Here is a 24,883-nt window from a genome sequence, read left to right on the forward strand (position 1 = left end):
AACAGTCATTGGACAGGTTCCTCGTTAAAGTTGCACGAAAAGAAAGCAGTTCAAGTTAGCGAACAGTTAGCAGTGATTCCGTTGGTGAAATTCATGTACATTGTAACTCTTCTCATGTCATCTCTCGTCTTCCTCACACCAACAATGATTCTATTGTAAGGTAAAGTGCAGTTTAATTTGATTTACGTTATATTTTGTTTTAGAAATGTTATGTGAATAAATATTTTTGTGTTGCGGACAAATTATCAGCATTTCAATTGTTTCTTATGGGGAAATTTGCTTTGATATACAAGCGCTTTGTATTACAGCATGTTGCTGGAACAAATTATGCTCGCAGTCCAAGGTTCCACTGTACACACGACCATATGCGACCTGGAGGAATCAGGAGGAATGACTTTGAACTCCATTTTGAAACACTTCGACCAAGTCGAATGATGGAGTCAAAACTCGAAGGTGGGAGTTCAACATTCACGATTTCTGCGCACTTGAAGATGCTGATTTTAATTTTGTCTTCATTACTATGATTATTATTATTATTATTATTATTATTATTATTATTATTATTATAATTTTTGATATTATTATTATTGTGTTCTTAATTCATCTGAAATCTCTACAGGCCTTCTGTGCTTCATTTCAATTGAAAATTTGTGTTTCTTATGACAACACTCTGGAGATAAAAATCAATATTTTGGTCATTTTTGGCAATTTTTTAAATGACTGAAATTGAGAGGATTGAGTTTCTTCTTTTTTGTCACACAGTTATTTAATTGAATTCAAACAATTTATCACTTAAATAATGCTTTGTTTGCCAGTCTGCACACACTGGAAATGGGCGTGGCATCTGCTGAACTGCTTTGTTAGGTAATGATGTCATTGTCATGTTTCCATTCAATCAAATATACCTGTTTGCAATTAGCATCTATGGGATGGGCCAAAAGCTCCCACCCCCCCCCCCTCTCCCAATATATTTATACAGACTCAAGCTGTAAGATTTACCATATTTCTGAATGAATTTATAAAGCCTGTTACAGACTAATATTTCAGTACTTGACTGTCATTGAGCAGTATTTTATGCTTGTATTGGTATTCCTGATGGCACTACAATAGTACCGACAACTGTAAGTTTTGTTATTCTTGTATGTTTAATCTTTTTTGTGGATTCTGTGGTGGTAGCTAGTCTGTTTACTTTTGTGAAGTACGCGCACAAATAACGTCTTGTAGTTGTGTATCAAGATACTGTTATTATGGAAAGACAGTGTGCTGTAATAATTGATAGCTTGTATTTGAGGGAATAAGCAATGTGCGTAAACATAAATCAGCCGTAGCTAAGCGACGAATTGCTGAACTTTTGATAGGAAAGAGATGGAGATCAGCTATTACCGAACAGGAGTTTCCGTTGAAGAAATCGGAGACAAAAGGCCATGCAATGTTATTGGAATGGGATTGTTCTCATCAGGAAAGTGTCGCATCAACTTCAAACCATGTAAGTCCTGCACCTATACCCAACAATCTTGACATGACAGAATCTACAATCCCCATAAATTGTGAAAAAAAATGCAGGCGAATCATTTTCCTTTCTTTGGAGAAGGAGAAGAAGAGACAAGTTTCCAGAGTTACCAGTATTCGTACAGAAGCTGCTAAGAAAGGAAGGGAAGGAAAACATATGGTTCTGGTGACTTTTAGGTAATGAATCAGAAAGATTTCCCGCCATTTGTAATTTTTACACTTAAGTCCGATTTTTCTCCCATAATATTCAGCCAATTGTAACAAAATATGTATGGTATATGTATCATAGCTATATTAAGAAACCTCGTATGGAATTTTTGATAGCAGAACTTTTTCAAGTAAGAGATTTTCAAGTCCAAAATTTTAGAACATAAAAATTACACAAACTTCAGTATGATATATCTCCTTATATAAATTATGTACAGAAAAATCAATACGTAGTGCTTTTAAAAGAAGTTTTATCTACCTAATTACAAATTTACATTAACATGTTCATTAAATTTCATGAAAAAATTTGTATTGAAAATTTCAAGAAATTCCATTAAAGAAACGATTAATTGTATGTGAAAGAAATGTTCGTGGTACCTCTACTTTCATGTAGGTGACATTCTCACAACATTTTGTGAAAATCCAAACCTTAGGTAAAAATATCTTTTTATCTCCCTTATGAAGGGTGGTAATTTTATTCTTTTTCTCTGCATCTGTAATTTTGAGTCGAACGTCCTCCTGTCTTTCCCAGATTTCTCATCACAAGTTGCCGTAAAATCCTGTGTTCTGGTAATCGTAAGATGTGAAAGAAATAAGAGATTCTTTTCTTCTTTATCGTTCTGTTATTGGGTCAATCCCTCCGATAGACAGTTTCATTGGGGAGGATTCTCCAGACTCATTCAACCTGGTGCTTTTTATTTATGCAAGTTCTAATAATTCTTCTTTCAGTTTTGAGGAGCTGATCAGTTCTCCTTTCATTTTTAATTTGGAACAAGGTTTCGCAAGCGTAAGTGGCTTCGGACACAGTTACAGTTTTGTAGTGTTGGATCTTGGTGTCTATTGACAAGCATTTTTTTGTTAAAAGTTGACCAGGTTAGAAATTGTGCTTTTTTCATTCTGTTGGTTCTATTTATCAATGTTGCTTTCTCACTTAAGTTGTGCATAATGATTTCTCCAAGGTACAGTCGAACCCCTATTTAACGTTTTTACAGAGACCTGATTTTTCAAAGCCTTAAATGGGGGTTTTCCTTAAATCGAGGTTTCAGTAGGAAGCACACCTTTTCCAGAGATCTTTGCCTGTATTAACATAAATTGTACCATCATATATTACACTGACTGACAGAGCAAATGCAACACCAAGAAGGAGTGGTCAGAACTTTATGCCAATTGCAGGGTAGACTGACGTCACTGAGGTATGCTCATGATGTGAAATGCGCCGCTGTGCTGCGCACGTAGCGAACGATAAATGGGACACGGCGTTGGCGAATGGCCCACTTCGTACCGTGATTTCTCAGCCGACAGTCATTGTAGAACGTGTTGTCGTGTGCCACAGGACACGTGTATAGCTAAGAATGCCAGGCCGCCGTCAACGGAGGCATTTCCAGCAGACAGACGACTTTACGAGGGGTATGGTGATCGGGCTGAGAAGGGCAGGTTGGTCGCTTCGTCAAATCGCAGCCGATACCCATAGGGATGTGTCCACGGTGCAGCGCCTGTGGCGAAGATGGTTGGCGCAGGGACATGTGGCACGTGCGAGGGGTCCAGGCGCACCCCGAGTGACGTCAGCACGCGAGGATCGGCACATCCGCCGCCAAGCGGTGGCAGCCCCGCACGCCACGTCAACCGCCAATCTTCAGCATGTGCAAGACACCCTGGCTGTTCCAATATCGACCAGAACAATTTCCCGTCGATTGGTTGAAGGAGGCCTGCACTCCCGGCGTCCGCTCAGAAGACTACCATTGACTCCACAGCATAGACGTGCACGCCTGGCATGGTGCCGGGCTAGAGCGACTTGGATAAGGGAATGGCGGAACGTCGTGTTCTCCGATGAGTCACGCTTCTGTTCTGTCAGTGATAGTCACCGCAGACGCGTGTGCCGTCGGCGTGGAGAAAGGTCAAATCTGGCAGTAACTGTGGAGCGCCCTACCGCTGGACAACGCGGCATCATGGTTTGGGGCGCTATTGCGTATGATTCCACGTCACCTCTAGTGCGTATTCAAGGCACGTTAAATGCCCACCGCTATGTGCAGCATGTGCTGCGGCCGGTGGCACTCCCGTACCTTCAGGGGCTGCCCAATACTCTGTTTCAGCAGGATAATGCCCGCCCACACACTGCTCGCATCTCCCAACAGGCTCTACGAGGTGTATAGATGCTTCCGTGGCCAGCGTACTCTCCGGATCTCTCACCAATCGAACACGTGTGGGATCTCATTGGACGCCGTTTGCAAACTCTGCCCCAGCCTCGTACGGACGACCAACTGTGGCAAATGGTTGACAGAGAATGGAGAACCATCCCTCAGGACACCATCCGCACTCTTATTGACTCTGTACCTCGACGTGTTTCTGCGTGCATCGCCGCTCGCGGTGGTCCTACATCCTACTGAGTCGATGCCGTGCGCATTGTGTAACCTGCATATCGGTTTGAAATAAACATCAATTATTCTTCCGTGCCGACTCTGTTTTTTCCCCAACTTTCATCCCTTTCGAACTACTCCTCCTTGGTGTTGCATTGTCACTGTCAGTCAGTGTATTTAAACAGTGACAGCAATCAAACAAGAAGATAACTACTCTAAACACTGTACTGTAATTATGGTTTGTGCTTCATTTTGACAAATTTTTGTCGGTGAATGCAAAACTGTTTCAGTTTAAGGTTGTTCTTACCACGATATACATGATTTTCCATAAAAGTTGGAAAAGCTACCAAACTCGCACATAAACACGTTAAAATTGGTATGAAACAGCAATCGCTTTGTTTAAATATTTTCGCAGAAGTTATCCAAGCAGCGGCGTACTCATTAGCATGTATTTTCTAATTCTAATTTCTAATTCTTAAGAATTGTAATAGGATCAATCCAGACAATTGTGGCAAACATTTCCATTTTCTTATTTCAAACGGCGTTACCTAACCCAGGTTTACCGTGTACGCATTGAAAATCTACTACCTGTTTTCCAGTCAATGACCGGGTCAGGGATGGAATGAATGAAGCCCCCATCTTGCGGCGAGGAGAGGAATTGTGCCGGCTGCTGAAGTCTGTCGCACTCCTCTGGGGCAATGATTAATGACTGACAGATGAAATGAAATGATATTGGAGAGTGTTGCTGGAATGAAAGGTGACAGGGAAAACAGGAGTATCCGGAGAAAAACCTGTCCCGCCTCCGTTTTGTCCAGCACAAATCTACATGGACTGACCGAGATTTGAACCACGGAACCCAGCGGTGAGGGGCTAATGCCCTGCCACCTGAGCCACGGAGGCGTGTTATGAAAACTTATTAAAGTTCCCTGTAGAATAACAACATTTTCACTATAAATTTACATGAGAACAGCCTTTCTGAAATTTAACAAGACTCGAAAGTACATAACCCAACCTCTGTAATTAGTTCTGCACACCGTTGTATCTTGAGAAGAAGTTTCACATTCTTACTTTATTTTAGTACATACACTGCCTTCATAATGTACAGGCCGTACTGTAGCTCTGGTGACGTCACTCTTTGGATAGGACTTGAGGGCGATACACATCTGCTCTGCTTGAATAACACTCATTTACATTTCTTAAAACACTGTTAACGCCTTATAAAACCAAGAACTATTCATAAATATTTGTCAGTTCTAACATACAATGCACATCCTTCCCTGTAACATTCTATTTCTCATGTATATCCGTTCGTTTCCATGAGTACAGACTAAACATATTGAGATATATTCTTGCAACTTCTACCCATTTTCTAGTCGACTAGAACATTCACATAATACACACTGATAGAAAACATGCACCAATTACCAATACAATATACTCAATATACTACAAATGTAAATTATTTCTGTACCACCAATTCAGTACCTAAAAGAGAGATTCAGAGTAAGCTAACTTCCAACAGTAACAAAACGTTTACTACCACTGTCATGATATTAATTTATTGTTAAAAACTGTAGATTCTTAAACAGCAAATAATGCCTATACAGTGGACCCTGGATTCTCTGGTTATGGAATGACCACTGAAAAAAAAAAAAAAAAAAAAAAAAAAAAAAAAAAAAAAAAAAAAAAAAAAAAGACATACAAGGGAAAACAGAAAATCCGGGAACGAATGAATTTGGCTAAACATCACAAAAATTAAGTATGTATACTTATAATCTATCTTACAAACATCCCAGTCCAGGATGGACAGATACAGTGACCTTAGCGAGATGGGGTTACATCGATGCTTACAAGATCAAGTGTGAATGAAGGTAAGACCATACTTTGAAGCACATGCTTCAATGTCTGCTGTGCCCATCATCGTGTACAAAAGATAAACACTTTCAAGGCACATGGAAATGGTCTAAATGTGGGTAATGTTACAGAGTGTAATTTTATTTTATATTCTAGATGTTTCTAACATGAGAATAATAATTAAAGTCTAGAAAAGTTTGTCCTATACCGTGATGGATTCTTACAAGCATCATATTGCACATGGCTAAATGGTTAGCATGCTGGCCTTTGGTCCAGAGGGTCCCGGGTTCGATTCCCGGCCCGGTCGGGGATTTTAACCTTAATTGGTTAATTCCAATGGCTCGGAGCCTGGGTGTGTGTGGTGTATTCAGCATTAGAAATCATTCTAGGTAGGACCTCCTCTTCACAGACATGCACTCGCCTAATAGGCCGTCTACGAGAGAAAGACCCGCACCAGGCCTGTTCGGAGGTCATACGCAATTAATTAATTAATTAATTAATTTTTAAATTTAGTAATCTTCCCAAAGTACAGCTAAGAACAAGGATTCACAATACTACAGGAAATTAATAATACAGAAGTTATGAAGGTGAAATAACAACAATCAAAGAGAGATATTTGAATTACACCACTAGTATGTTAAGATGAGGATGCATGTAGATGGTGTCTCATTAAGGGTTCTAAATTTCATTCTGGTTGGTCCAATTTGAACTGAGATTACATGTCATTTATTCAGGTAAAATTTTTCCGCCTATTCAGTACAGTAAGCTTTTTTCAATGCAGTTATTACATTACATTATAAAGTTCAGTACTAGTTTCGTCCCCACTTTGGGTCATCATCAGCCGTAAATATTCAATTACACTTTTTAGTCAAAATATCCTAAAACAATACATTTTAGTTAAAATAAGCAATATTACATTATCCAACTTAAAACTGAATGGTGAAGATATACAAAGATAATAAAACAAATATAAACTAATATGCAGTTGTAAAATGGCTACATCTGGAACAAAGTGTTATGGTTCTAATGGTATATCCCTCATGTGAGTTCTAAAAGTATCTTTTTTTTCATAGCACTGAATAAAATAAGCACAATTGTGATGAAAGTTTATATGCTTCAAAATATGCTTTATAAATATATTTCTAAGTACTAATAGTCTAAAAGCGAGTCTTTCTGGTAGATTCTATTGATATTGGCCTATGTTTTGGTGCTGTTGAATAATACACTATTTCAGAATGTCGGCATATATACATCATTAGAGTAAAATTTGACACTTAGGTAGTGAGTTTTCCATTAGAGTTCTAATAGTAAAATGGTCTTGAAGTGAGGAGAATAATTCATGCGCTTAATGTAAACGGATAAAACCATAACGTTGAATAAACATCCAGATGGTGTTTTAGGATCCTGATCGATCCATTTGCTGCTGTGATATATATATATTTTTTTTTTTTTTTTTTTTTTTTTTTAGAAACTGCCTCCCAACAAAGTAGCCCCATAGGATTCAGCATACCCACTAACAGAAATTTGATATAGCTGCTATAGCAAATCATATTCAGATATATGGATTGTCGTCGCCATAGGACCTATGTCGGTGTGACGTAAAGCCATTAGCAAAAAAAATATATGTGTATGAATTGAGATTTTGATTTAAGATTTGACAGGATTTCTTTAGTACCATCACGACACTCTCATCTGTAAGATGAAGTGATAGAGTGAATCTCCTCCTAAATTCTTCAAAAGACCTCGGTATGCCACCTAGTGCTCCCAGTAAGAGACCGTAAACCTCGACTGACTCCAAGTAATATTTATCTTTGAAGAAATTTACTGTAGGTTCATAAATACTCTTCTTTGTTTGGTGTACCTCTGTATCTTGTTCATTTCCCAACTAAAATCTTTTTGTAGGATCCACAATCACACCTCGCTTTGTGCTGGTAGAAGGCGCTATCATGTCAACCCTCCGAATTGATACATTCACAGCAGTGCAGAAAATTTCCTCATCTACTGTCCAGCCCTTTTTCCTCAGGGTGTTGGCTATCTTTGATCGTAGAATGTGGTGACGTGAGTTCTAAATGAGCATTCCACGGTCACACTGTCCCAAGATGTGAGCCAGGATTTAAGTATCCAAGCAGCCATTTCTGCACTGGGTACAGTCTTAAGTAGATAATATACCGTACATATTTACTTTTTAGGTCCGGTTATTGTAATGCACATAGTGTCCGCACATTGCCATGAAAATCTGGTGATGCACAGACTAGCCTTCTATCCCATGGGTGCTCGGTTCACTCTCTCCCAGAAGAATGTCTAATACTAACGCCTGTTAAGATTTTGAGAAATATATACTTCGACAGACTAGCATTTAAATCTAAGAATTTCATTTTTGTCCGTATTGAACTGAATTGGTTAAACTAATTCCTAGTTTTCGATCATAATCTCACTGTGTTCTCAAACGTCCCAACCGAGCTCGATAGCTGCATTCGCTTAATTGCGGCCAGTATCCAGTATTCGGAAGATAGTGGGTTCGAATCCCACTGTTGGCAGCCCCGAAGATGGTTTTCCGTGGTTTCCCATTTTCACACCAGGCACATGCTGGGGCTGTACCTTAATTAACACGTTCGCGGCCGATGACGACACATATGCGTCATTACTTCACTTTCACTCAGTGCCGATGACAACACACGTGCGTCACATTCTGTGCCAAATATTAAAGCTCATATTTCTGCCAATATGTATGTAAACAAACAGACCTCTTATCTGTGCATTATTAAGGTGTTATTAAACATGTGCGCCATCCGGGCATCAGATCAATTGTTAGTTACAATCTCTGTAGCCATTACAAATCGCCATACATTTCCGCTATGTCAAGAGGGAACAGTGATGTTTCAGTACCTTTTCACCGGAAGAAACCCCGTCTTAGCAGGATAAACAGGCAATTTGCAATTAATGATGATTGTCTGGAAGCTCTCCTGAACACTAATGATAGTGACGACAGCGATGACGGTGTGAAAACTGACTGTAGCCACCTGAGTGAGAATTTTAATCACGGATGTGTGTGTTGAGTGTCTACTCCCAATTCTCACATTACAGAAGATGAGGAAGACCTAATTAATATCTCATCTCCAAATCTCTCGCCAAATAACATGGGCAATATTTCAGTGGCCATTTCTTGGAGTTCAGATTCGTCCTTAATGAAACAAATAAACTTTCTTCGTCGGCTGGGAGTGAAGGTTCCACTGCCAAGTGACGCGAAACCTATTGATTGTTTTCGCTTGATTGCAGATGACAACTTGCTGAATAACACTGTAACTGAATGTAACGCGTTTTCAGAAGAGTTATTTTTGCGAGGAAATGTCACTGTAGCACACTGTATGGACTACTGTAGTTACATTGTACAGCTTATGGAGTAATGTAAGTATACATTGTTCACACAGCAATAATAAGATTCTACTACACAGTATTTTTGTGTGAATTGTTCAGAAACTTATTTTTCTGTTGTAAAGAAGTTCTACAATCGAACAAAACATTATTTTCCTCGTTCCACTTCATTACCAGTGATGACGCACATGCTGCGTCAAACGGCATCGAAGGCGAAAAACTCATCGGTAGTGCCGCTGACGCAGCGTGTGCGTCATGGCTCGTATGCACATAAATAATATTGAAATAATTAAAATAATAATCTAAAATGCATAAGTACACATAAATGAACTCCTTTAAACAAAAAAAGTATTACGGTACCACGGTAATGGTTGCCGATATCCGAGTGGCCGCCAACGTGTTAGGGCCACGGTTTTTTCCTTCCCACTCGTAGCCCTTTCCTGTCCATTGTCGTTGTAAGACATATCTGTGTCGTTGCGACGTAAAGCAACTTCAAAAAAAAATTCCAAACGTCCAAAGTTCTTCAGTCCAATTAATCATGAAGTTTAACTGAAACATCCTTGCCTTTAACACATATGGTTTGATTTTTAACTGAGATATGCTTGTATTTTATTTCCTGTCAAAACATGGGCAGCGTATTTCATATCCACAGACACTGTGGTGAAATCCTATCTGACCTTTATACACTAGATTTTAGTTAAATGAATCACAATATGTTTATCTCTAAACACAAACAAATTACTTAGATATCACATTTAAAATCCTCACGTAGATTTCAGCTCACCACAGTAATCTGTTATTTACAACACAAATTAAATCGTCAAATGACACACAACACACATACACAACCTGTAAATATGTCAGTCTCACGTACAGACAAAAATACAATGACACTGAAATCCTGTCATCCAACATTCATCACCTTTCATGAGTGCTGATGATTTAAATAGGTATGAACCTGGACATCGTCCTTCACTCATCTCGACCGCTGAATACTTTAACTCTCGTCGCTGTTTCAATCTATCTACAGTGATCAGACTTGCTACTTTTCCCAGCTTATCAGATGACTGGGGCAGACAATTATTGTGCATAGGCCTATAACTATAGCTATTTCACTTTTTAATGTCGCACCGACACAGATAGGTCTTTTGGCGACGATGGGACGGGAAAGGCCTAGGAATGGGAAGGAAGCGGCCGTGGCCTTAATTAAGGTACAGGCCCAGCATTTGCCTGGTGTGAAAATGGGAAACCACGGAAAACCATCTAAGGACTTATTCCCCGACTTTGCCTACCGATTTTCATTAAATTCTCTTTAGCCGTTTTCTAGTCATTCATGTACATATATACAGACAGACATTACGGAAAATTGAAAAGTGCATTTTCTTGTTACTGTGGACATGATCGATACAGAAATACCTTCATTTTTCAATTCTGAGCAATGTACAGACAAAACTCTTTATTTTATATATATAGATAACTATCGGAGCATTTTAATTAAGACTCTGTTCAGATATCTCTCACATTCTAACTGTAACATTTTTTTACTTACAAGGGGGCATTCCCTACTCGTCACCACCTATTTCGCTCAAATTTATAGAACATGCTGGGCTTGGCTAGAAAGGAAAGTACCTGAAGTGGGAACTCCAGATAGCCAAGTGTATAGAGAATAAAAATATAAATGTTGACGCGGCTCTCGCACCGTATGAGCCGCTTATGTTGGTGTGCATGCCGAGCAGTAGTTGGTGTAGCGGTAAGAGCTCGGACTAGTACTTCGATGGTCTTGGATTCTACTCCCCGTGTGGAGACCTTTTATTGTTCTCAGTTTATATATTATATATATTGTATTATATATATATATATTGTATTATATATACATTGTATATAATATTATTTTTATGTCATTTTATTTATTTATTTATTTATTTATTTATTTATTTATTTATTTATTTATTTATTTATTTATTTATTTATTTATATTAAAAGGCATGTAGGACGTCGTTTTTAATCGGCGCATATTTGTAGAAAATTTGGAGTTGCGAACTTTCCCGACGTGTTCAAATTGGAATTCTTCGTTCTCCTTTATTGGCTATCTCCCCTCCTTAGGGAATGTGCCATAAACGTGAATAGTAGTTTCACGATAAGATTCATTTTCACCTGACAAGTGAAGGTTGCTCGTAGCGGCTGTACACGAACATTAGATTGTTGCGCAGGTGCCCCTGACCGTTAGTAACGACGCTAGCCAGGGAGCTCATTTGTTTGTTAGCTCTTGGCCAAGTAACTTGAATTGTGCAAGAATACTGTTAGAATAGTCTGGAAGATATCGAAAGTGTTGTGAAATTAAATTGTGAGGAAAATATTGTGGAAAAATCAACAATGTCGGACAAAAGTGAAACTTTTTAATATGCCTGGAACGTCGACAGAAAATGAACAGGAGCCAGACGATAGCATCCACACCGAAGCATCCAAGCAACGATTGAAGACGGCGATGGATTATTGTTTACATCTTTTGGCCGAAGAAAATCTATTCTCATCAGAAAGTGCCAAAGTGATAACCGAAGAACACATTCAAATGGGACATAAAACACACAATAAAATAGTGGAAGTTTTATCGAGTATCCTTTTATATGTGACGAAGAGTTGATCTGGAGCGAAGAAATCGACCAAGAAGATTAATATCAAATGTTGGTGGGTGCCAGCTTGTCGTCAAGTGATGAGTATGAACCCGATGTTTAAAAAAATGAAAGAGATTCCGGATTACGTTCCACTCGACTACAAAATAATGGTGGTTAATCTAGCCAAAGCGCATCCAACGTGGAGGTTAAAAAGTTTGCAAACGAAAGGAGCATCTCGCTTGAAGCACATGCGAGATTTGAACATTTGGGAGCAACATATTAAAATTGATGAAACTTGAAACGATAAATACAATACAACTGACTCGTGGACATATGATCGCTTCGTAGAAGCACGATGTTGTAACCAGCAAGTCACCACAAGAAACTTGCAACAATGGGCACTTGCTGCTGCCAGTCAATTTCCAGAGTTGAAATTCAAAGCATCCGAATCGTCGGTCATCGACTTTAAACAAAGGCATAAGATTCGTCAGAGGAAAATTACAAGATTTGTGTCGGAAAAAGAGACAGCTACACAGCAGGAAATCCTTGCTGCGGCAGATACATTCAGACTCCAAACTTGAGCTCTCATTCCTCAATACGACAAGGATTTTGTTATCAACACTGATCAAATTCTTATTTCTCTACCTCACATCAATTACTCTGTTTAACGGCGCGTATAATAAATTTACATTCGTATATTCTCTTTCCAGGTTGCCAGTACCAGTCGACGTATAACCAAATCCTGGAACACTTGGGGGTTAAAAACGGTTTTCGTAAAAAGAAAGGATATGAACAAAGTAACCCACTTATATACAGCACAATGTGCTATGACCCTTTCTGGAAAGCTATTGCCAAAAGTTTATGTATGCTTACAAGAGAATACTGGCTCTTTTGGACCGAGGATTTAAAAAACTGTGGATGAATATTCAGCAAAATACAAGAATGTCACCATCACTTCTTCAAAATCAGGAAATCGTACAACAGCGTTGTATACTAAATTTTTAACGGATGTCATGAAGCCATACGTACAGGAGAACAAATTTCTTTTGCTGGTTGAATCGTGGGGAGGACAAGCAAATCCACAATTATACGACGAACTCTTCCTAGATGAAGAAGGATTGCCAACGTGTGGCATCAAAGTAATTCCCCCTAAATGTACTCCACTGGTGCAACCCTGTGATGTATATTTTCATCGTCAGGTCAAAAACTTGATTTAAAAAATACAAAATTGCTCTCATCTCATCGAGCAAGAAAAAGAAATAACTTTCCGAGAAGACTGCATAAACATTAGATTGTTCATCATCAATTATCCACGCCAATATTTGGTAACATGTTACGTTACGCGTGGTTCGCTTCTAAACTTTGTGATGAGAGAGAATGTCAGTCAGGTATGTTTTTCTATGGAGACGTTCAAACAACGATGTGGTTTTAAAAATGCAGCGTTTATAGCTTGTGCTAGATGCAGAAATAATTGTTGTTTCCCCTGTTTCTACGATAAATATCATCCCGGCACATGTAAATCATCGAATGTTAATAAATAACGTTTTGAATTTTCATGTACAAAGTCTTTTCTTACGTGCTTTAATTACAATCCATTGTTGAAAAGTCTGACGATGAAATCCCAAATTTTTACCTTTTCTATGCCTTTTGCAAATAAATACATAAACAAACAAATAAATAAATAAAATGTATTATTCACCTCTTTGCTTAATTGGAAAATGAATAATATAAAAGTTGAGAGGAAAAGAAAACAAAAATCTCCACACGGAAGAGTCGAATCCACGACCATCGAATTACTAATCCGAGCTCATACCGCTACACCAACTACTGCTCGTTGTGCGCGCACTATCATAAGTGGCTTATACGGCGCGAGAGCCGCGGCAACATTTTTCTTTTTAATTTCTATACGCTTGGCCACTTCGGGTACTTTCATTTCTAGCCAAGGCCTGCATGTTGTATAAATTTGAGCGAAATCGGTAGTGACGAGTAGGGAATGCCCCCTTGTTAGTTCAATGATCCCTCTCTGTGCTAATTAATCATTCAACGATGTCACATGTTCAATGAGATTCTACCTTACTGCTACTGATGACACAATACAGTATTGTAAATATCAGCACACCTGACAACCAGCCACATTATCAAATTAAATTTTGTAAACACAATTCGAAATTCAACTAACAGTTCTCTCCACAAACATAAAAACTGACAACTTTGATACAACAAAATTTCTCTGAACAACACACACAGTATTGCTCACGCTTCCATGCCTAGATTCACTCATTCCTAGGCATGCACATTACTCAGTTCCGCTAGATCTGACATTACGTGCTTGTCTGCGCATTCATTTATCAGACTTTCTTGAAGTGACACACAATTATGAACAGTAATATCCCCTTATTTACAGTTACTCGAAATGACATGCATTTTATGTTAATATTCCCATAAATGCAAGATGAAATGTGTGCGATTCATCTTATTTTAAATTTATATGTTTACAATGCTGGCGGTTGCCTCACATTTCATCAGTATACTACAAGTAAATGAAATTTTATATAAATTACTAGTACTATTTACAAAGAAAAGTTCCTCTAATTATTTACATAAAGTACTACATAATTTGAAAAGAGTACTCATCTCTCAGGTTACACATTGCCTCAGGTCGGATGGCCCCATCGTTCTACTCGACCATCGTCACCAACGTAGGATATCCAGGAATCACGTTCATCTTCAGAGAACTGGTCCAGTTGCTGCAGTCCATCGATGCGTTCTTGTACTGGATCTGATGATTCTGCAGCTGGACCAGTTGGTTCACTCGTACACAGGTGTTTCGCCAGTAGCCTGGTAACACTGCATACTGCCATTACCAAATGAGCTGTGTGTGGGTTCGCTACTGAATTTATGGCTACTGTAGCATCCTAGAATAATTATTGGCAATTACCTATTATCTAATTGCTAATATAATCTGTCTTTGCTCACAGTTTAAGGGTTCCTAAGTTGATTTACTTCGCTATAGCCCAACAGAACATTTCCTGTGCTACTTGTAGACACTGTTCTGTATTCCGGGAATTCAATCTTGGCACCTCGTAGTTGGCCGCGGACACTTGTACTATTACGCCGCTATTTAATCTGCAGTTGCAGTGACTAACATGTTCTGTACAGTTCTCCACTGTATCCTTATCATCACGATCGCATGACTCGGTTGCAAAATGAGACATCTGACTGTTATTAACTGTCAATCAGAATACTGTTCTGTGAGATGTCTGTACTTATCTCTTCACTTCATTCCTGACTATCAGCCAAGTTTCCTTCACTCACAGTTCGATTATCAGGCAAAGTCAGAAATTATAAAGTAACTCCCTTAGAACAAAATAACGTATGACTAATAATCAGAATGACGAATGACAAAATGAACATGTGAAGTCGCAAAGTAAAGGTGACGAAGTAAAAAGTGAATGAGTGATGCTCCGCTCTCTGTGCTGCTAAACTTATCACCTCTTTCACATCGATCTCTCATGGTTTCCTCCAATCAAAAATGGCTATTCACTATGGCTCTTTTTCTTATTGGTAAGTATGTTTGGCATCTGTTTCTTGTTCCTCCTGCGCTCATGTAGGCCAGGGCTAGGACACTTTCTACCCCTTTTGTCCCTGCCTTGCTTTTCCTTGACCTAAAAATACGTTTGGACACCTCAGCTATTGCTCGGCGTTTGTTTTATTTTTATGACTGTGCTCTCTTGCAGTTCCTTATAAACTTTGTGATGTTCTCTCCACACATTTTAGTCAGCATAGCCCAGACGTAGAGAGTATTGTTTTCTAAAGTCTTTTGTCTTGCAGTTTGCAAATGTTGCCTCCTCCTCATCCCCCGTTTTTAAAGTAAATTTACGACAGAGTTGTCACTTTTATGGCGTCGCTTATTGCAAGTCCTTTAGAGTGTCTTCAACCCATGCTGCTGGCTTGCCAATCCTTGGCTCTGTATGCACCTGTTTATACAATTTTTATTTCATTGTTCATCTTTACCAACTAAACGTAATTGATATCAATATACAATCTCAATGAGTTCATAGTTATACAGTCCCATCAGCTACCCGCTTACTTCTTCCAGACATAGATTTTGAAATTTCAAACTTGTGGTTACACAGTCCTTCCTGGAATTTGATGACGGATGACTTCATAATTTCTGATGGTAGAGGGAAGTTAAGGTGATCATATTTTTGTTGATTCTGAGTTTGATGCAAAAGTTTATTAAGAAGGATGTGATTGTACCCCTGTCTCCGAACGTAAGGCTCACAACTTCCTGGTTTTTGAGGTGGTGTGTAAGAAAATACTGCAGTAAGGAATACACGTACTATAGATATTCTTTTCTCTTTGTTGACTTCTGTTGGCCGTGTCGCATCATATATTGGCAGCAGTGATAATACCACGTTGTCTAGCAACACGGCTGGTGTTTGGTCCGAGGGGTCCCGGGTTCAATTCCCATCCTGATCAAGGATTTTAATCTTTATTGGTTAATTCTGATGGCTTGGGAGACAGGTTGTGTGGTGCCATCTTAAGTATTAGAATTCGTCATAAGTAAGACCCCAACCTCACAGCATGCAGGTCGCATATAAGGCATTAACTTAAAGGCCTACACCAGGTCTCTGCGGAGGCCACACACTATTATTATACCATAGTACATCAGTAAAAATTTGTAATGATTTGCTTGTAAATCTGTTGACTTTAAGGTAAGATTTGTATTTTTAATAGTTTTGAATCGGGTCTTATTTTGCATTGCTTGTGCATAGATAATTGAAGGTTTCAGGAAATTCTCTTTTTAATGTTTTGCATTTGTTTTATAGCCTTTGTTACTTCTGTACTTGTAATAGTGTTGATATTTATTATCTTAAAACATCCATCATCATCATCATCATCATGACTACACCTTCCTAAACATTTCATCCTTGACTTTTGAGATTTGAGGATATTTTATTAAGAATTGTGTTTTGCATCATTATGTGATAGCTGTTCTGTTTCTTTGCAGGATGATTCTAAACCACCATACTCATATGCCCAGCTTATTGTTCAGGCGATCGCATCTGCTCAAGATAAACAATTGACACTCAGCGGTATCTATTCCTACATTACCAAAAATTACCCCTACTACCGAACAGCAGACAAAGGCTGGCAAGTAAGTGCTCTCCTTTCTTGTTTGAGTTTGTTTATCCAATTGATTAGTTCATTCATGTATTCTCTTAGATCTCTTGAGTGAAATGCATGATTCATATTGTTGGTAGCACTGGTAGTATCACGGTTTATCAGTATTATTTTATGTTAAGCTTTATGTTAATTTGCTATTGTTTGCTTGCATATCTGTTGAGTTTGTGGTAAGATGTGTATACTTCTGGTGGTTTCATTTCATTTCATGTTATTATTATTATTGTGAGGTTCTTCAGTCAAAACCAATTCGGCATGAACTAAATTTAGAAAATACATGAAAAAGAAAACATTTATCAACAGATTATACCTAAATGAGATACTGTTATTTAAAACCAGAATTACATCTTTCATTCTTGAAAGAACATCATCAGATTCTATCAAATCATACTTTTCATTTTAGAAAAAAATTATGAATTGATGAACATTATTAAGTAGTGTAAAAACATTGGTTTAAATTCTATTTTTACCCTTCTGATAGTTGAATATTAGAACTTACCTTAATGAAGTGCTCCAGCTGTGCTTCCTCTTTCTTTACTAGTCCAACAAGAAGTGCAAGGTGGTGTAATGTTCTGCCATTGGTGTGCTTCCATCTGGTTTGTTTGTCGGAACTTTCCGTTTAATTATGCTCCAGTGACATCATCGGCTGTTGGAAAACTGCACTTGTAGCATTATTATTATTGTTGTTGTTGTTGTTATTATTATTATTATTATTATTATTATTATTATTATTATTATTATTATATTGTATTTTATATTGTTTTTGGAAATTATTTAGCGATGGTTTAATGAGCTGGCTATTTTACTGGTAACTTTCCACCATCGCCTTTTGCATAGTTGTACATATAAATGAATGCAAATACAGTACATACAGTATGAATTGTATGGCCAAGTGCACGAACCTTGTTTACCATAATCAGCATTCAAGATTCTTCCTAAACCTTGTTTAAATGAAACTGTGAAGCATTATTCCTGATTATTATTTAAATCCCTGATTATTGTCGTTTAAAGTTAAACAGTCAAGTTTGAGCGGTTACCAAACATAGACAGTGATTAGCAGTGCAGGTGAAATGGCTGCTAGATTTGGAGATGGTTTTGAAGATGAACTGTTATATCTGCAACAGAACGGAAATGAGAGCAAAGGTATAATAATGGAGAGAAAGGTGATCTTTATGAAGAACTTAGTGATAAGAAATTTGTAGAAAGGTTTCGCGTATCTAAACAAAGAGATTCATTTCTTCTGGAAACAATGCAAAATAACCTACAATTTCCAGCGCAGAGAAATCATCCTGCTTCTGATATCAACAGACTGCTCGCTGCATTGAGGTATTACACCACTTGTTCCTTTAACATAATTGTAGTTGATACTACTAATATGCACAGAACAGCAGCAGCTCGGATTATACACGACGTGAGTAATATTATAGCTTCTGCAATTATGCCACAATATCGGTTTAAAAATTAAAAAATGGACAAACTTTTTGTCTTTTGTTCTTTCATGTTTCTGTTAAGTACTGGCAGCAAAGAAGAAATGAATATTCCTCCTTCTAACAAAAGAAACACAAAATCACCGAAGCGCATTCACTGTTCTTCACTAGCAAGTTAAACACCATGATAGTGTTTAATCCCACTGCCAGCTAAACATGCTTAACTAAACATTAAGGACGGTGCTCCACACTTCCTTCTAACCAGGCCTTAAATTTAAACCATGTTTACATATACACTGGTTAGCCGAATCTGATACAAGTTTGGTGCACTTGGCCATTAGACTTAAGTTAGAGAATTGTACATCATTTCAATTAATCCCTCAGTAACGTGGAGTGACGCATTACCCAGTGGACGGACGTGATTCAGGTGCTAGCACTGTGAAAATGCGGTGATATCTCTAAAAATTCATTTTCCTACAAAATAGCTCAGATTATTTTCAAACATTACAGTAGAGATTCAAAACAAGGTACATTGCAGTAATTTATTTTATACTAGTTGGATGTACCCATGCTTCGCTACAGATTCTACTGTATATTTTATACAGAATTCTATGTTACATACTTTATACTTGTGAGTAAGATTGTATTAAATTGCGTAGTTCTTAACGTTATCCCAGAAATGCGAAGGGGAAGTCACCATATGTATTTTCTCATGTGAAGACTGGGCGACGGAATTTTCATTCTAATGATAGGTCTTCTTGCCTACCATAAGTCACAATCAATTTGGGGAGTTTTCATTATAATGGCAGACACTCGCTCTCCACCTGTCTTTTTACATGCTCAGAAAGACTGTCTTAGTGCTTTTCCCAACTAAAATGAACATAGGTCATTACAATTACATCAGTAGGAATGTCGCGGTTAAAAGCAATTAAAAGCACGAAATACTTGATCAAATAAAAACCACACATTTTCTCGCTTTTAACGAACAGTACTATGCTGCTGGTCTAACAGTCCAAAGTTCCCGAACCGGAATGACCAGGCCGCAGGCAGCCATGAACACTCTTCTGCCGTTATTGCTTTAAGTGTGCACATTGCTCATTCTAATCACTGACTCAGAGTATGGATTGAATAACTGGAATACTATGATGGACCAGTGTGTTACATACCAGCAGTATCAGAAAATGTATATACCGTAAGAACGGCATGCTAAAGAAGAAAGTTACCTACGTCCCCAGCTATTTCTTCTTCTTCTTTCCCCTTGTGCCGTTAGGTGTCGGGACATTTCAGCCATTTACTAAACTTTCTTCTATCGTGCGCCATTCTCTGAACCTCACCCAGGGTCTTCCCTCGCTTCCTAATCAGTCCCAAGATGTACTCCACCCATTCAATCCGTGGCCTCCCTCGTGTTCTTCCCCAGCTATTTCTCTCCAATATTCAGGTAGGCTGTTATAACTTGGTACACAGCAGTAATTTCACTATCAGAGATGCCTGGCAGCAGAAGAAATCCTCTTAAAAGGTCATGCTGCTTGAATTTTCCATGAAGTACTCTTATAAAATGCACTTTCAAACAACAAACTCCATGTAGTTGTCACCGGTTTAGGAGTAAAGGGCGTTTTTCACCTCTTCTCAAGAAATGTAGCATACAGCCTTTGAGAATTAACATTTTGATAATTGGCTTTACGTCGCACCGACACAGGTAGGTCTTATGGCGAGGATGGTATAGGAAAGACCTAGGAGTGGGAAGGAAGTGGCAGTGGCCTTAATTAAGGTACAGCCCCAGCATTTGTCTGGTGTGAAAATGGGAAACCACAGAAAACCATCTTCGAGGCTGCCAACAGTGGGGTTCGAACCCACTATCTCTTGGATGCAAGCTCACAGCTGCACACCCCTAACCGCACAGCCAACTCGCCCGGTATTGAGTATGAACAATATACTCTTTGTCATCCTAACAACTACATTTTACCTCTGGCATTTGTTGTATCCATACATTAGAAGCTAGATTTAGAGTAAAACAGTCATAATTAAAATAAAATAAAAATCTTAGAATCTCTCGTTTCTGCAAACGTGACGTATTGTTTTGCATGTTATGTGAATTGCTTCATTCAGTATACGTATAATATCCATACAAATTTTTTCTGTTGCACGAGTTATTTACGTGATGAACTCTGTGACTGTTAAGATGTGTTTTCTTATGGGGGCTGCATTAGATGTCCATAGCCCTTGTTTGTTTATGTGTAGTGTGATCACTCTGTAGAAAACAAGGTTGATTGCACTAATTCCATTTGGTACTATGTACGTTGGTATTTCTTTCCTGTTCACTGGTCTGAAACCTTCCTCTTCTAGGGTTTCCATGATTAAGTCTGTCTTAGTGTTGGGTTGTCGATTCAGCAGTTTAAATCTCCAGCAAGGATTACATTTTTTTTCATTTCTGGGTCTTCAGTAACCTTAGCTACTGTCTCTATTATGTCTTCTGTGGGTACTCCTGTAGGCATGTAGACACCTATCAACATTACTGAGTCAGTTCTGATAATTATCATGTTTTCCTCCTTGAGCACTACCTCAAAATCTTCCATTGTTCTCTCAGGAAGCAAGTGATTCCTCCTGCAGGTCTCCCTTCCATCTATCTGGTGTGTGCATGTGTGGCATAGAATCTTTGCAGTTCCTAGGGGGTTTCATGATAAATATTTCATTAAGAAGCATTGTGTCAGTGTCTTTTAATGTCTCTTGTGGTACATATGGCAGTGCATTTCTTATTTTCTCAATGTTCCTTTAATGGTCTTAGATGAGATATCCTCCGTCTTCTGGTCCTCTTTAGAAATAACATCTCCAAAATCAAAATCTCCTCACAATTACTCTTTTTGGCCAGAACTCTGGGTTCTCTATGATATCAAGGTCCTTAAAAGGCATTCCAACGTTGAACACTTTGGAATAGCCTCTGTTACTGAGATGTCCTCTCCAATATCATTTTTAGTCAGGATGACAGTTTCTTTCGTGGGTTTCTTATTCAGTCATCCTAAGTACAGCCACTTAGTCCTGTTTCCAGCCTGTAGGTCTTCGTCTTGTTTCCTGCTGATTATTACTGGTAGCCTTGGTGAGTGTTGCTAAATTCTATCATCTTGCTACTACTTGTGTCCACTGGGTGGAGTTTCCTCATTTCTCCTGATTCTCTGTTTCGGTTCTATCCTCCAATTCAATGTTGTTCAAGGTTTCGTTGTCCGATGTTTTTGGAGCCAGGTACTGTTTCCAGTTGTTAATTTCCTCTACATTGGAGTCTTCTGGTGTTCTTGCTTTTTTTCTTTTGTTGTTTGCTGCCACTGTCATATGTGTGAGTTTTCTTTGATGGGGATGGTCTAAACTTCTCTTCGATCATTGCACCTAGTTGATTTTTCAGGAAGTCTATAATTAAATCCATTTTGAGAGACATATATTAAATTTTCTTATCGTATTTGCACATTTTGCCATCCATAGGAATTTACGGTTCTTTCAATATAATGTGTCGAACTCCGCTGTTGTCATTCCCGTACAGTCCTTGTGGTGCCATATCTCGCATGCTCCGTCACTTTGCAATGATACATCATCTTCTCTGACTTTTTTTGTTACATGTTCCGCAAATTGTAGTTGAGCAACTGTCTGCCGTTCTTGGCATGGTTATTTCCTTAAATGGTTGCAAATTTTTAAAAAAAAAAACCTATTGTATGTTGCGTTTTTAACCACGCCCGGGTGACTGGAGTGGGCCAGTGATGATGATATGTTGCGTTTTACAAATCTATAAGATCGTGGCCTGAAGATGGTTTCGCGTGTCACTGTTCTCTGTCACTGTCATCCAATAAATCACATGCATGAAATATTATTATTCACTCAAATACACTAGCTTTCCAAAAAAAAGAACAGTAATCTGCTTTTCAGTATTATCTTGTATTTCCATAAAGGTGTATACTATCTATTCCATCACATTTTTTGAAGTGGGATAGATGACTGAACATTATCAGAATGTTACCAAGTAAAATGAATAATTTAATTAATTAACTAATTGCATAGTTTTGTGAAAGTAACAAAGTTCCGTTTTAGTTCCCGGGAAGTATAAAGTGTAATGGTTGAATCATACAGTAGGTACTTCTTTAGGACCAATATTTAACACTCGCAATTACGTCTGATATTTCTGTGGCTTGGTTCTAAAAGGGCCAATGTCATTTTTTATCGAAATTGAGATGTTAACTGATACAAACGCGTTTTATCCTGGCTTGCAACATGTAAAAAGGGCCAATGTCTCTGATAAGTACTAAACGAACAGTTAACGTTTAATTAAATAAGCCCTTGCCAATAATGTTAGATTACCAATAAAGATTAGAGATCTGGCAATTTTTAAAGAATACGATAGAAAAAATTAGCGTTTAATAAGGTGACTTCCACAAAGAAAGTGTAAAGTTATTTAAAGTTAGTTGTTGAAAACAATAATTGGAAAACTATAAGCAAAACTTCAAATGCTCATAGCTCAAAAACAGGTTTTGTGACATTGGCCCTTTTGGAACCAAGCCACAGATTTATGTCTTCACGTCTTCATTTATTAACATGATTGCATTATTAACAAATAGCCCAGCACAAAAGTCAGTTTACTCGTATTGAAATAAATAAATCAGAATAAACAATCTCTTCCCAATGCACTAGACTATATTTAAGACTGTCAACTTTTAAGTATCAAACTGGGACCGTGTATGGTTAAATATTATCATAAATATTGAGGCACTTTCATGTTGAACCTCTTGACAAAGCCCTTGACTACACTAGAAATTATCTAGCCATAGGCTACAGTTGTCTATCTGTATATGTAAAATAATAGTTTTGTCTGTACATTGCTCAGAATTTGAAAAGAATGGTATTTCTGTATCGGTCATGTCTACTGTAACAAGGAAATGCACTTTTTACTTTTCCATAATTTCTATCTGTATGTATATATGTATGTATGCATGCATGTATGTATGTATGTATGTATGCATGCATGCATGTATGTATGTATGTATGTATGTACACACATCACGAGAAAACGGTTGAAGATAATTTCATGAAAATCAGTATATAAAGTCAGGGGATGAGCCACTACAATATAGGCTATAAATAATTTTATTCACGCTGAGGGAAATGGTAGTTTAGGGGAAGGCCTAAAATTCAATTCTGAAATATTTATATTATTAGTGGTCCTATCGATAAATACTACATAACTAAAGTATCAATTAAATTTTTGATCATTAACGTCTTATACATTTTTACCGTACCGGCTATAACACATATTCATGAATTTCGATTTTTGTTTCTAAGCTCACATCAACACCGAGCCACGAGAAAATGGGTGAACAGAATTTAATGAAAATTGGTGTATAGAGTTGGGGAAGAAGAAACTATAGTCTAAGCTATAAACAATTTGACTGTCCCTGGATGAAATGGTAGTTTAGGGGTAGGCGCCTAAAATTTTATTTTTAAATACCTATGTTATTGGTCCTATAGAAAAGTACTACATAACAAAATTTATAGAGAATACAATTTCCGATAATTTATTGGATATTCAGTTTTACCGTACAGACTATGATAAGAGTAGTATTTCAGAGTCGGAAGAAAATTAAATGTGAAGGCCTACAATATCGAAAGCGCATGACATTGATCAACAAGAACATTACATTGACCTTTGTTTATTGTGATGTTCTTTGCCTCTTATGGTGCTCTCAACTTAGGTAGATCGGATTACTGTTGCGTACCGAGTTTAACAGCCTGACTGAATATTGGCAGGAAATAGCTGGGGTTCAAAAACAATAAAGGCGATCTTTAAACCACCTATTAATTACATTAATTTCCACTTATAGTGGTTACAGAAATATACTATCAGTTAAATGGGACATGTTTCGCCTGCAATTCAGGGCATCTTCAGCCTAAAAACAATCTTCAAGAGTACACCTTATATTAATATCGAAGCTAAAAGTTTAGCCAGTTACTAAAATTCAGTGTATAAAAATGTGAGAAATGGTACATTATACAAACATGTTGATGGAAACACTGTCAATGATTAAACCATTAAAATATTTTGTCAGAGACTAAAACTTATTCTGTTACAAAATTTCTAATTAAACCAGTTCATTAAAAAAAATTTTAGTGGAAAAACAGTGTGACAATGATATAATGCCAATGACATGAGGGCGTGAAAAACAAGCACTAAAATCAATGTCATAAAAACATCATCTTCAAGGACGCTGATGAAATCATGAGACTCAGAGCCCACAGAAGGGCGGCTACCAACGCAACAGTAGATAGCAAATAACTGCTTTCAACAAACATTGAACATTTTCCATTATCTACTGACACTTCCTGACATGGT

The 24,883-nt window shown here is 37.9% G+C and overlaps 1 protein-coding gene and 1 pseudogene across 1 annotated transcript in view; both read left to right on the top strand.

The window, feature by feature from the left end:
• FoxK (forkhead box K) overlaps window positions 1-24,883 on the top strand; it is a 278,192-nt gene that overhangs the window by 99,592 nt on the left and 153,717 nt on the right. The window contains exon 5 of the mRNA XM_067150284.2: window positions 16,923-17,069. Coding sequence (XP_067006385.1) covers window positions 16,923-17,069 — 147 coding nt within the window. The remainder of the gene's footprint in view (window positions 1-16,922; window positions 17,070-24,883) is intronic.
• On the top strand, window positions 267-13,449 carry LOC136875394 (uncharacterized; annotated as a pseudogene).

The sequence above is a fragment of the Anabrus simplex genome, chromosome 6, assembly GCF_040414725.1.
Source record: "Anabrus simplex isolate iqAnaSimp1 chromosome 6, ASM4041472v1, whole genome shotgun sequence".
In the NCBI taxonomy this organism is placed as follows: Eukaryota; Metazoa; Arthropoda; class Insecta; order Orthoptera; family Tettigoniidae; genus Anabrus; species Anabrus simplex.